Raw genomic sequence first — 14,801 nt, forward strand, 5'->3', positions numbered from 1 at the left:
TAGACCGAATACTGTCTCAAACCCTCTCCTATTAGGACGTGCTCTGGCATTGGTCCTGATGGACTTTCTTGCTGTGTTTTTGTTTTGAAGCCATTTCAGCAATTGTGTCCTTTGACTCATTTTTTTTTAAACAGCAGTTTCTTTAACAGGTAGAAGTCTGTCTGAGCAGTTTGTAATAAACTTTCCAAGTGGTCTTTAGGTCTTGCAATTCCAGTGATGCTAGCAGTATCTATAAAGTCTGTTGAGACATTTAGTCTGTACTCCGAACTAATTGCTGAAACTATTTTGTAGATGTAGATCTTAGAGGTTGCTGGTCAGTGCCATTCAAATTCTAGTTTGCCCGTCTGCTGCTTCCAATTAATATGATGCTATCACTATGGATTTGCCATTCTTTTTTCATGAAATGATATTGCCCATTTGTGGGGACAAACTATTAAATACAGCTACGCAGGACCTTTGACTCATACAATCACAAAACTTCATCACCATGACAATTTCACTGACAGTAATTTGAAGAGAGATGCAGGTGACAAGGTGTTATTCATGTCTCAATTTTCCTGTCTTTGCAGGTAATGCTAGTCCCTTTGGCATGTTTTGAGGCAGTAGTCATAATATTTTTGTTCCTATTGTACTTCAGTGCCTGATCTCCCAAATCTTTTTTCCATTTAAAAGAAAAAGAAGAAAGTAATCTTTGCATTTTCTTTGTGATTAGTAATTTATTTCAGACTATTTTTTTGTTTTCATTTATTCACTTTAATGTCTTTTTCATATATAAGCCTGGATAAATATTTACAAGCTTTAATATTTTCCTTACAATAATTATATTAAAAAAAAAAAAAAGGTGGGGGGCCAATGTATGCCCATCTGTGTACTTATTTTGATCAAGTTAGTAGAATATGTCTCTGAAATAAAGTAGCTTCCACGTGGTGGAACTAATTAAAATAACTAATATTCTCACTAATAAGCATGATAGCATCTAATTTGCTACAAGTCAGAGATCTCCTGTGGTTTTATCAGTTGGTCAAAACCACAGAGCTTTACATTTAAGTATGTGCCAATACTCTTAAAAAAAAAAAAAAAAAAAAAGGCAAGGATAATCCTATTATAGTCAGTGTTAATTCTCAAATTTAGTTGAATTATAGTTCTGGTACATGAACTGTTTATTAAAATGACACTTGTTTTCAATAAAATATGTTGACTAAGAGAACTGCAGTTTCTTCTAACTCTTCCTCCAGTGTGCTACAGGTTGCCCATAAAACTCTCTCTGGTCGTAACTTTTTATGTACTACTCATCAATAAAATACAGCCACCTCTGAGTTAAACATGACAATTAATGAATAATACATAAAAACACTGCATGAGTTACAAGAAGTTGGAGAAGCACAGTACCTCTGGGAAATCCAGAAGGGTAGTGCCTTTGGGGAAGCATTACTGATGCTAAAATCTAAAACGTTGGGTAGGGCAAGAGAGACATCATGTACAGCAAGAAAAAACCAACACAGAGAGCAGGTATGTCCGCTCTTTCTGCTTAATACATCATTGAAAAAATAGTACTTTGGTACATAACATTTCCTACAAACCACACAGGAATTTACTCAGTGCTGTTTTCTGAGATGCATCACAGTCATTTTTCACCCAACCCACCCCCCTGCTGCCCTCCAAACCTCCAAGCTCTTACTTAACTAAACACTTCAGATATTCTAGAAGCAGGTCCAAGGTAGAGAAATAAGATAGTGCCATTTGATGTAAGGATTCCATGTTTGTTAAAACCCATTGAGCATCTTAACTTAAATAGGCAAAGCAGCATCCTCTAAAAGTCAAAACAGCTCTATTACTTGATAAAAGCTAAAAGCAATTGTAATATTTAACAGTATTGTAGTGAATTGCCTGAAATAATTGGGAAACAAGTTCTCCTTTTAAAGCTTGATTGTAATAAATACAGTTAGGCATAGGTGTTGTGTGTAGCAGATGCGTCAGAATCTTCTCTTTTTTTGCCTGAAATTTAGTATCATGGTCATTTTCACAGTTAACTGAAGCTGTCTGCGTCAGACCTTTGCTTCGTGCTCAGTAGCTTCAGCTTTCCGCATGCAGATAAAGAAGTATAAGTTGTTCAAACTTGTAATTTTCAAGATCTGCAAATGACACTTCTGCATTTTTATTTGTAACTAAGGATTTGTTCTGGCTTTATATCTATTAATTCCAGTTTCAAAGCATTGTTTCAGTTGAGGGTTAGAACAAAATGATGTCTGTATTTGTATTTTATTTGAATAGAGTAATTCCCAAGAGGTGGTCTGTAGCTTCAGCCTTAAAATTGATGTACTTCTTTTTCTTAAATGGAAGTATAAAGAAGCTGAGAAGTTGGCAGCAACTTCCAGGCGTGACCCGAGGCCTCATGCAGACCTGCATCATTTCAGCCTTGCACAATAGTGACAAATGTTGTCATGAATGGGTTTTTAATTGTTGAATAATTTGAGTTCACACTGCAAAAAAAAATCACATTATGCTATAACTAATAAATATCTCACTGAGTATATGGAATTATGCATATTTAAATCTGTAATTACCATTTTAATATATTTAGCCTGCATTTCACCCCAAAAATAATTCCTATAGCATTTGCTGTGTGCAGAAAGGTTCACCGTATATGTAGGTAGCAGTGGTTCCATTTCATGCACTTATGCTGCACCGGTACAGTGAAATGTTTGTAAAACTAACAAAGTAAAAAAACAGAAAAGATGAGCCTCTGATGATGCAGCTCTCATTTCTGCAAGAATATGTCAGTTTGTCATCCTTCCTTCCTCTGATCTTTCTGAAGTCGTCACTATTCCAGTTAATCAGAGTCTTGAGATGAAAGCCTCCCTCTTTCCTTAACTCCAACTCGCAGCTGCTCATCTGAGGAGGCAGCGAGGGTGGCAGTGGCTGACCCGGCCGGTTCCAGTGTTAGCACTGGATAATAAAGGGCGCCTGAGCTGAAGAGCTGGCGCTGGTAAACCAGGGCAGGAGAACGGGGAGCATTTGGTGTTCCTTTCCGGGCTGTAATCTGTTGGGTGGCAATGACTGCTCCCTCCGCTTCCCACTTCAGTCAATAGAAAAGCTGCCGCTGAATCGCGTAGGTGCGCCTTAGGCCTCCGGGCTGTAAAATCAGCATTTCCTTCCCCAGCTGGTGCTCTGCACAAGGAAAACACTGCAAAGCAGCCATTGACAGGTTTTCCTCTCCCAGTAGGTAAAGTGGGGAAAAATGTTACTTGGCTCTTAAGGCAGGGGCAAAAATGTATTTCAAGTTAGCTTAAGACTTTGGAAAATAGTTTAAATTTGCATTTCTGTACTTCATTTCTGGGTAGAAACAATATGCTTCGATGCATTTGTGTTTGAATAGCCAGTAAACTCACATTTCATGTTTCAAAAACAGGAAAAGTGTTTTTTTTTAGGAGGTGTGTCTATATAAGATGGCAATCTATATATATTATGTATTATATTTTATATATGTAAAACCTTGATACAAGTTGTTGAAAAGCTTGGCAGCTCAATAAATCCTAAGCTTCAGGCCATCACTGAGTATTTGGAGATTGTAAAACCTGCGATTTTGTAGCTCTGTGTAAATGTTTTCCGTGACCTGTGACTCAGAACACGCTTTCATTGCGGTTGGCACTAGGACTCTCAGCTTAAAGCCTCCATTCGTGTCACATGTACATGTAATTACAGTGAGGAATGCACAGTTGTGTTCATCAAGTAGCAAATATCTTTTCGTTGTGGTCTAGCTTTAGAAAGAAGTTTTTGAAAGTTACATGTTTTAGGAATTTGATTATGTTTACATCACGCGTCATCTTAGCTCTTTGCTGTTCCTAGATTTGAGGTCAACTACTTGATTGCATTTGTCCTTACAAAATTACATGCCATAGCAAATACCTGTATTTGCATTATTCGAAGAGAAAGAAAATAACCATTAATTACAGTTTTATAAGCAAAGTTTAATCAGTTCTCTCATTCCCAGAATTTTTTGAACATTCTTTTTGTAACTAATTCTGTGAAATCCGTATTGTCTGATTTTCAGAATACCAGCAGCTCATTTACTGATTTTTTTTTTCCTCTATAGACTGGGCTGTACTGAATGACTCAGCAGTGTCGAAAACCACATGCTTTTATCAACACACATCCCACACACATGCATGTGCACGTTAAGTGTAAACTACATGGGTCTCATTCATCTTAAACCTACTGCCTGACTTGCATGTTCTTTTCTGTTTACAAAGGCAGGGGAAGATTAGATAGTTTCAAAGATTAGTGTTTCAAATCAGCCTAGGTTTGCAGTCGCTGGGGCAGGATCCCTACCGAAATGATGATCTGCCATGAGCCAGCTGCTCAAGTCTCAACTGATGTGAATGGCAGGCCTTGCTAAAATGTTGACCCGTTGCGCTACCTGGGGCAGCGCTCTCTCCCTGGCAGGTTGTCTGGTGTCCCCCCAGGCCTCAGCACGTTCCCTGCTCCCTCCGTCAGGGGTTCCTGGGCTTGTTTTTGGGGTACAGCTTTCAGACCTCGGCCTCTCTGGGTGACCGGGGCTGGCGGTGGTCAGAGCTTTGCCCAAACACCACGCAGTCGGTGTGGTTCTGTGCCCGATGCGGCCTGGGCAGGGGACGTGCGGGGGGCTGAGGGGGCTGAGGGGGGTCTCTGAGGCCTCTTCCCAGGCCTCGGCAGCACCGAGGGCTGTCCCCGCAGCCAGACCCGCCCGAAGGCAGGCGTGCTGTGTTTTGCTCTCGTTTTCTGAGGGCTGCCATTTGCATAGTCTTGGTATTACCAAAAATCTGCCCAAAATGTCGTCGTATAGATTCTCAGACATGCGGCGATGATTATGTTTACAGCAGATGGAAATAAATGACAGGCTGACCCATTTCAAAATATTTATTTTAACCTTTTGCCCAGAAATGGTAATACTTTTACATGAGGAAAACTGCTGAGCCCTGACGTGGAATGTGTTTGAATTACCCAACTGGAAATATGTAAGATGCCCTTTGGTACAACCCAACGGGGTTAGCAGATTTTTTCCAAACAGCCAGCTGGTGTAAGCTCGTGGCTTTGAGTCAGGTGCCCTGAGAGACATCCTACAACTGAGCACCTTGCATTTACTCCTGCCTCATGCATTGTCTTGTGGGCGCTGTGTGCTCTCGCTGTGCCTCCTTGGTGGTTGAAGCCTGACACGGCGTGGGTGTTTGGGGTCAGGGATGTGCATACGTGTGTGGAGCTATAGACACTGCTTGTCCGTGAGGTAGTGCTGCACGTAGTCCTGTCACGTTTCCAAAGGCGCTGTTCAACAGTATGCCTTTCTTTGGAAATGATGGGTGCATTCTAGACTCGTGCTTGGTTTTAATATGTTGTAAATGGTTTGTATTTCTCTCTTGTTGAAAGCCATTCTGAATTCCTATTATTCTTAGGTTTTTGCACCTTGAGAAAGGTGCATGTTTCTTGCTTTGACTTAGGGTTTCTTGAGATGCTTTCCAGAATGCTTCTGAGGTTGTTACGTGTTTTATTATATGTATCAGCTCTTGCAGAGCTAAGGAAAGGAGAACTGAAAAATGATAGCAGCTTTAGAGGAAATAGTGTAATTTTAAAAGCAATTTTTTCTCTTACACTTGGATTTAATTTTGTTTGTTTAGATTGTAGTATTGAATAGGAGATGTTGAAGGATGTTGATCTGTTAGATTGGGTCCAGAGGAGGACCACAGAGATGCTCGAGGGGCTGGGGCACCTCTCACTCATGAGAGTTCCCCGGAGAAAACTGGAGATTCTTTTGCTGTAAGACAGATAAAAGTACTTAGCTTGACATCTGCAGCTGCAACCCCCACCGCTTTTGAATGAAGCATGGAGAAACTTAGATTTAGAATGTACAGATGCCTACATGCTGAACTAATTTTTTCTGCTTATTTCTCAGGCAGAGAATGAATCTACCCTGTATGTACGAACAATGCAAACATATGCTTATGGTCGCCCGAGAGCTATCACGGCTTCAAGTCTCCTATGAAGAGTATCTCTGTATGAAAACGTTGCTTCTCCTCTCTACAAGTAGGTGAATAGTTAAATACCTATGTGAACAATGTAAGTTTCACTTGCCAGTGCCATGAAATGTGTGTGTGTAGTTTTATACCATGTCAGGTATCTGATAGCAAATTAAAATCAAATGTTCTGCTTGGCACCTCACCTTACAGGGGTACTGAAGAAAGTTCTGCTTTTAGCAAAGACAAGACATTCATGCTAAGATGTTACAGATTGTATCCAAAACTTTGCAACTCCAACAGAGAGGCCTCAACCACAGACTAGCTGAGCAGTTCGGGATGCAAAGAAGTGGGCAAGGCTATGACTTCGTGCTCATTAATAAATAAATAAATGTGAGCAATTTCTGATCCAGTGAGGCAGATTCCTCCCCAAAAAAGTTACTGAACTGTCCCAGAAGGTATTTAAAAATTGTTAAATACAACTATGTATTCTATTACAACAATTGTTAAATGCAACTTTGCATCTGTATCTAAAAAGTAAATGGTGGATTTATGATAGATACCTAAGCCATTTATGTAACGTACTGCATGACGGTTTTATATGCCTTTCAGTCAGGTGAGCTAGAGTTCAAACAAGTCGCACCTTAGTAAAATTCTGTCAGTATTGCATGGGAGGTCGAAGTAGAGCGCCAAAATAGTCCCTTCCTAGACCATACAGAAATGCTCTAATATGAAACACTATGTAAATAATTTTACTGTGTTATTTCTACTTTGTGTCCATATTCATTAGTACCCGGTGATTCTTTTTCCTCTTCATGCACTGTATTGTTGTGACTCCCTGATGATCCTCAGTTTTAACCCTGGCTCAGCTGCAATCCAAAGACTTCAGTACTGAGACTCGTGTGTGTGTCATACGGGTGGGCATGAGCCGACGACCGTGTCTTGCACGGTTCAGTCCGTCTGAACAGCTGAAGCCATGTGCCTGCCGGCACTGCGTGGGGACTGGTCAGCCGTTGTGCTGATGCCCTCAGTCCCAGAGGGCTGAGAAAGCTTCATCTGAGGCAGGGACTGTAGTTTTCTTGGAACCTTCACTTCTTCTGTTAGACAGATTTTTTTTTTTTTAATTTTCATTTATTTTTTGAATATAATGACAGGTATGGGAGTGTGCCTTGAAAGTATCCAGTAAAAGCAACAAAGCAAGAAAAGATTTCTTCAGCACAATACTTCGACGTGATTAAAAGTAAACATTTTTTAGACGCTTGAATAGTACCAAGGGCTCAAATGTTCCTTGTCTTTATAAGGAACGTTTATGTTTACAGAAACATATAAGGGATGTTTACAAGGAGTAATAGCATTAATTCTTGTAAACAAAGCATCCTGAAAGCAGGAGGATCTTGTAACCGACCTGGTATGTGCTGCGAACCCCTGGGTGCTAACGGGGCACCAGCGCGGTGTGGGTGGAAGCAAGGTGCCATGTTAGCACCTCCCCGTGCTGCTGGAGCCGGCAGCAATGCTCCCGGGCTGTTCACCTCGGCGGCCTGGCAGCGACCCGGCCAAGCTCCGCGTGCCAAGCCCAAAACTGGGACAAAGGTTCTTTTGAAAAGAAACTTCCACAGTGCTGCTGTGGGTTTTGTAAGAGCTTGAAACTTTGCTCGAACGGAAGATTTAAAGCAGTTTTTAAAATCTCTCCCAAAAATTCCTGAAGTGTTTTGGATGTAAGGTAGGCCAACTTTCCTACAGGAAGTGGAAATTTCCTTAAAGGAATTTCCATGTCAGAAGTGGGAAGGGAGCTACGTTAGCAGAATTGAGCCCATTCACAAGTAACGTATGACGAGTGTTGGCATTAAGCAGCAGAAGGCTTCTTTGTTGTATTTACGTTGAAGGACAATACGTTCCCACATTTCTTCTCAAGTACACGTGTTGTGTAAGTGGTACACTGCGGCACTTCTGGGAGTTGAATAGCTGAAATTTGCATAGTTTTTTTAATCCATGAGTTCACAATTTTGATTTTTGTTTATCGTGCGTGTTTTCCAAGAGAAGAGGAAGAAGAGGAGGAGTAAAACAGGAATTCTGTGCAGGTGTAGACACGCAGCTCATAAACAGATGTACCTCGCAGACCTTTTCTGTATAAATTAGTGAAGGAACTGTTGGCAGTGACACGTTGTCATCTTCTGTGTAGACCGGGCGGTTAAAATACTTCAGAGTAACGTTGAACAGATGCTGACAGTGCAGCGAGGGTCATGTTTTCTAAGGAAGGGATTCTGCTTTAGTGGCCTCTTTCCACTCTTTTCTCCTCTTTTCCTTTCAGTCTGCTTTGTCTCTGTTTCCTCCTCTCCCTGTAGCTCTTTTCATTCGCTTCACCAAGGTGATCAAAGGCTTCAAAGCCAGCACTTTGAGGACCACTCGAGTCCCTGCGCCTGATGCATCCTGATGCATTTGCAGTTTACTTGTCCTTGCCTATAGAAAGACCTGCATAGCAGGAGCACGTAGGCACAGGGGCTTGGCCTTGGCTTGAATCTGACTGAATACACTCCTTGGTCCCCGCTCCTTGGTTCCCACAGCTTCCCACACGGTGAGAACAGGAATCCCCAGCCCTGGTGGTTCTTTGTCAGGGCTGTTCCAGGCCTTGGTGGTGCTACCTCTCTGCTCTGGTTCTCTTCCCTTTATTTGTTTTTGGGTTACCTGGGTTATTTTTTGTTACTGTTTTTCCTTTGCCAGCAGTCCTGTGCTGTTTGTTCAACAAGTCATCTGTCTCAGTTGCCTTCTTTTCGTCTCTCAGCTGCCATTTCATTTCGTAAATGAAAACTTAGTCCTCTTTCGTTTGGTCATTTTTGTGTATCTAATGTAAAAGAGCTTAAATAATGATGCAGTTCGTAGGTATTATATATCTTAAAGGTTCATATCAATGTTGCAGTTCCTAAGGAAGGCCTGAAGAGCCAATCCTTGTTTGAAGAAATTCGTATGACATACATTAAGGAGCTGGGAAAGGCCATAGTGAAAAGAGAAGGGAACTCGAGCCAGAACTGGCAGCGATTTTATCAACTGACTAAACTGTTGGACTCTATGCATGATGTAAGTTTTTAAATGAATGCTGTAAAAGTTCCAGATAAATAGTCTGGGTATATGGCAGTAATCTCCTGTACACGCTTCATTTAAACGATAAATATGGGGACTGGGAGGATGGAGGTGGTCATGCTCTCCCGATGTCTAACTAGCCTAATTGGAAGAGGTGAACTTTGTGCTTCCAGAGCACCTTTGCGGTGGACTCCATGGCAATTAATTCTATAATTTATATAACTTTAATTAAAAATGTAGTTTTTAAAAATGTTGTTGCTTTAAAATGGAGAAACTCTGGAATTTTAAGTTACTTTGGAATAGTAGGGGAGATATTTATGTTAATGTTTAAAAGCAGGATTAGCTCAAAGCAGACTATTCAGGGATGTAGGGAAGTGTTTGAAATTGCATTAAAATAATGCATTAGTGCTATTTTAGTAGCGGTCTACTTTTGCAAGGAATTTCAGAATTCAGGCTGTTTCCTTTTGCAGCATGTACTCTGAACTGTGCATAGTACAAAGTAATCCAAGTAATGTTTAAGCTGGATAAGGTAAAGGAGATTTGAAGACGTCAATTTTTTTTCCTATTAGTTTACCTAACGCCTGGAAAGATCATGTTTAGATATCCAAATGTATGTCATTTATATGTTAAAATGGGAATCGATACTAAATGTCTTCAGTGTTTGTAAAGACCTTGCACGATCTATTCACTTGTTTTGTATTAGAATGGCATTTACAAGACTTAGTAGTTAAGCTGAGGAGAAGTGAACTTGTCTGCCCTGCACTGCAAGTGTTATCTGCAAGCGTGGGCAGTACTCGGGGCATGTGGCAGAACAGATACCACGCTGGCCTGTGCCATGCAGCCTCGGCAGAAGATAGCAAGAAGGAAGGATGTAGGTTAATAGTGCTTCTGTATGCATTCGTGTGAAAGTAATTCTTTGCTTTATCACTCGTAGGTGGTTGAAAATCTTCTGAGCTTTTGCTTCCAGACATTTTTGGATAAATCCACGAGTATTGAGTTCCCAGAAATGTTGGCAGAAATCATCAGCAATCAGATACCAAAATACTCAAATGGAAATATCAAGAAGCTTTTATTTCATCAAAAGTGACTGCCTTAATACAAAAGGGTTGCCTTAAGAAAACGTCAAATGATAGCTTTTTTTTGCTTTTTTTGTAAAGAAAAAAACTATCAGACTTGTTAATTTTGTCCTTGCAGCGGTGTTCCTTTTTGTAATTATGCACTACATGTGGTTTACAGAGGGCCAAGATTTAGGCTATAGAAGCAGCGGATTTCTCACATTTGATACGTAATTGGGGAGAAAGAAAAGAAAAATAAATCTTATTTGTCAGAAATTATATTTCTCCCCCTGTGCAACATCAATGGATGCATCAAAACCACCGGTGACAAGATCTGAGGCTGTGTTATGAACATTCTGCTAATTAATTTCTGCAGTTGGCTGGAGACAATTTTCTAGGCTTTTTTTTTTTTTAGTAAAGTGTTTTGGATTTTCTTTTTTTTTTTTTTTTAAAGTTAAGGTAGCATTTTGGTTTATGCATGTAACCTGAAGAAAGTTTACAAGTGTATATCAGAAAAGGGAAGTTGTGCCTTTTATAGCTATTACTGTCTGGTTTTAGCAATTTCCTTTAACTTTATATACCGTGAACTAGGCTTGTTCATTTTTTCTTACATAATTTTTTTGTAATACTTCAAGATGCCTATTGTACAGCTGGTTTTTTAAGGTGGGGCAGCTCGTAGCTTTCCTAAATGACCTCTAGACATTAATCCTTGAGTATATTCATGTGAAAATGGGTTGGGCTTTTCTAACCTAATAGCTTTCAACTGTCAAGGTGACCATAAAAATTTGGCATTTTTTAAGGGCCAGGGTGGGTGGGAGAACACTCTCAAATCTAATTAAAATAGATGCGAATGAAACAAATACTTTTGGTATATGTGCAAAAGCGTTGGATATGCAGATTCATAGAAAATTAACCCAGTCCTAACTGGATGTAAATGAGCAGGTTATTTTATATATTAAAAAAAAAAAGCCTGATTTTTTGCATATAATGCAACAGCCATAACTATAAGAGTCATGGGCTGCATTGATGCCAAGAAGATCAGTCCTGACTGCCCATCAGGAAATTTTCAGGAAAATATGCATAGCTTAAGAAAAGTTTACTTCTGTGCGGAGAAACTCACATTTTCTATACACTTAAACCTATCATCATACAGGTATATATGGAAAAATATCAGTGACTTAAGAGGCAGACATGTAATTATGCCCAGTGGTTTGGTTTTGTTCTGTTTTTATTGTACCGATTCTAGAACTACTTTCTTCAGTGAGATGTTTACCTTCATGCAGCAGTAAAGCAGAGCAGCTGCGCCGACCGACTGTAACTCCGGATATACAGACTCCAAACTCGCGTGGTTAGAGACCCATTTTCACATCTTCGCCTGTCACTGAACTGGTCCATCCTCTTTCCTGGAGAGCAGGAAAACTCCGCTACTGATTTCGTGGTCTTAGAGTTGTACGTCGAACTTTGTCTTTGTAAGGCTGCATCCATTCATATCAAATTACTAGCGTGCCATAAATTTACCATAGGTCTTGTGAATTTCTCCTTGTTGCCATTGATAGCTATATTTTAAAACGTTTAGAAGCTGTAGTAGCCTTTTCTATGTGCACCTTAACAATTTTCTGTATCTCTAAATTTAAATATTTACTAAGCCACTCTAAAATTTGATTTTTACTCAAAGTGGCCAGATTATTTGTGTAATAGAAATGAGAAAAATCATCTGATAAAATACAAAACCTAATATATTTTTATATTTAGTTATAGTTTCAAATATGTATAATCGGTATATTCGCTGATCTGAGAAAAGAAGGGAAGGGCTACTGCAGCTTTAAAAGCAATTTATTAAATGATTGTAAAATAGCTTGTATAGTGTATAATAAGGATGATTTTTAGATGACAGATTGCTTTATCATGATACATGTAATTATATTTTTTGTAGGGGTCACAAATACGCTGAATGGTAACCCGTACAAGTTGTGGTTTGTCTGGAGGCAGTACTGAAGGCGGTGACATTTAGTATCCAAAGAAATACTCTGTTTAGAAGGAAAACCTGTGTTCAGTGGATGTTTTTAGGGGTGGATTTACATTTATCAAATCACTGTGTAAAAATTCAAGTTGAACCTCGGATGGAAGACTCCTATCTGTATGTTTGGTTACCATTCATGTTTCATTGCTAAATCAGACCTCCGCTGCAAAAAATGTAAGCCGTAAAGATGCGTATGTACATACATACACCTCTGAACATATGGGGTTAATTTCATATACAGCCTCACGTACCACAGCAAAAACAGCTTGAAAAATTGGGCAATAATATGCATACAGGTACCAGCAATATGTAAATATAGAGCATAGGTTGTTCACAATACACTAGTACATTTCTATTGTTCAACAAAAGTTTGTTTCCAAGTGAAATAGGAAACTAAATTTTCATCCTTTCTTAAATCTTTTTGAATGTTATACCTATTAAAAAGATACTATATTCAGTACTTTGGAGTAAAATATCATCTTTAATAAAAAAAACGTAATCATTCTCTTCTCTTTGAATGATCTGTAAAGAGTATGTACATTTTGTAACAGTTAAGGTAAACTTCAGTACTTCAATTATACCTTTCAGCCCAACTCAATGGAAATATTTACGTGACCTGTTTGAGATACAGATAGGAGTTTCATACTGTTTGGTTTCAGATGGGTTCTTTAGTTAAAAGGAAAACTCTTCTTACTTGGAGAATGTTTAGAAACTTCAATCCCCAGGGAGCTCAATTGGAGCTTGTGTGGAAGAGTGAGTTTGTGCGTGTGCAGGCGTGGGTGTGTGGGCACGTGCACATGTGCAAACGCTGGTTTTAACATTTGTATACGCAAAGATACCTTTTTGTTTTTTCTTTGCCAGCAGAAAACTACGGTGACCGTGAACAAATTACCATCTTGAGAGAAATGGAGAACATAGGAGAAGAGAGGCTCTCTGCCCCTTTTGGTCTCTGTGCCTGTATATTCATTTTTAGTTTATGGGTTTAAGGAAAAAAGGAAACTGTGATGTTAAAAGAAAGCATTCATGCTGTACATGCTGTTAAGTTTTAAACTTCACAATTAAAAATATGTATAGTGCTTTAGTAAGCAGTGAAAAGTACATGTTGTGTGTATCAGTAGTCCTTGTAGCACTGGGTAGTATCTGCACTCTGGATAAAGCAGGGAGAATTGTGACTTCTGTCTCTTCAGTGCCTTATCACATAGTGCATGCATCTGACCGAGGGACACCCGTGGGCAGGTCAGGACACATACGTGCTGCGTGGTGTACATTGCACATGAAAAACGATAGGAATGGCCTTACATAGGACAAGCCAGGGAATGGGGTTGGAGAGGGATAAACTGTAGATTTTGCGCAGCGTGGTTATCACCCAAAGCAAAAATGCCAGAAATCTCAGATTTTATTAGGAGCTTTGCAACTGGAAAGAAGGGAGGGAGGGAGGCTGGGAATCGGTGCCAATTTAAGCTTAGGAATGACCTTGCCATTTTCACAAAGAAAGGTCAAAAACAGGAGGAAGTGCCTGGATGAATGTCAGCTAAGTCCTGTTTCCCATAGTCGTACTTCAGTGGGTGAGGACTTCAGGGTCATACCTTCAGAGTGAGTTTTTTAAAAGATTGTATTTATTATATACTAGTTAAGCTCTATCCTTAGTCCAGTCTGCAACCAGGTGTTGCTGAGCCATCGATGTTACATAGGAACCAAATTTTCAGGAAAGGAATAGAGCCTCTTTAAAACAGCGAGGCATTTGTTTTCTGATGAAAGGCTGTGTGTATGAAAATATCCCCCACCTCCAAACTAACTTGCATAACAGCATAGAGTCAACAGCGTGTCATTACTCTATTTTGTATATTAAACGAAAGATATATAATGGGGACAAATCCTATATCATACCGGTGTATGGCATTATTAAAAAATCATTATTTTTATCACAGTAATTTTAAACAACATAAAAAAATTAAACCAGTGACTCCTGTTTAAAAATAAAAGTTGTAGTTTTTTATTCATGCTGAATAATTCTGTAGTAACAAGTCTGTAGTTTTCACCTACTCAGTGAAATGTTGGACTGTAAAAGCTTGTGTGGAATTGTTGAACATTTATTTTTTCATTTAAATTTGCTGTTCTGGTAATACAAAGCCACACATCTGTACAGAAGTTGCAGTAAATGTGAGCCATTTACAGCAATGCCGAATAATGGACAGAAACCATATAATAAAATTCTGCTTTTTTCATTAAATGGCTCCAAAATGCTTTTGTAGAGTTTTTGCTGTGTACCTGAAGAAGATTGCTTCTGATGACTGAATCAGTTCATCTATGTTGTGTTCATTACGCACGTCACAAGCAAAAATTATTTATACTAAAGCTAATTGCTGCTGTAGTTAAGTTCTATAGCGAGAGAGTTTCTGGTAATTAAGTTCAGATTAACATTTTAATCAGAATTCATTACTTACATTTACCGAACTTTGCCCAATTTGCCATTGAATTCATAACTTCCGTTTTCTGGAGGGGAAACTCTACCACAGTTTTCTAATGAAATCAACTCAAAAGCAGGTCTGTGCATCCGACCAAATGGACTTGTGCACATACCGAATAGCATAAGCTGGCCAGGACTTTTAAGCTAAGAAAAGCAAAACTAGATGTATTTAGGAAAAAAAAAAAAAAAAGTTGATTTAA

General features: G+C 39.3%; 1 protein-coding gene across 3 annotated transcripts in view; it reads left to right on the plus strand.

Annotated features, from left to right (window-relative positions):
• Nucleotides 1-14,364, plus strand: part of NR3C1 (nuclear receptor subfamily 3 group C member 1) — a 67,864-nt gene extending 53,500 nt beyond the window's left edge. For all 3 annotated transcript variants that reach the window (XM_067005456.1, XM_048057044.2, XM_013175796.3), the window contains exons 7-9: nucleotides 5,924-6,054; nucleotides 8,899-9,056; nucleotides 9,994-14,364. In XM_067005456.1, coding sequence (XP_066861557.1) covers nucleotides 5,924-6,054; nucleotides 8,899-9,056; nucleotides 9,994-10,146 — 442 coding nt within the window. In that variant the 3' untranslated portion in view covers nucleotides 10,147-14,364. The remainder of the gene's footprint in view (nucleotides 1-5,923; nucleotides 6,055-8,898; nucleotides 9,057-9,993) is intronic.
• The last annotated feature ends 437 nt before the right edge of the window (nucleotides 14,365-14,801 follow it).

The sequence above is a fragment of the Anser cygnoides genome, chromosome 14, assembly GCF_040182565.1.
Source record: "Anser cygnoides isolate HZ-2024a breed goose chromosome 14, Taihu_goose_T2T_genome, whole genome shotgun sequence".
Lineage (NCBI taxonomy): Eukaryota > Metazoa > Chordata > Aves > Anseriformes > Anatidae > Anser > Anser cygnoides.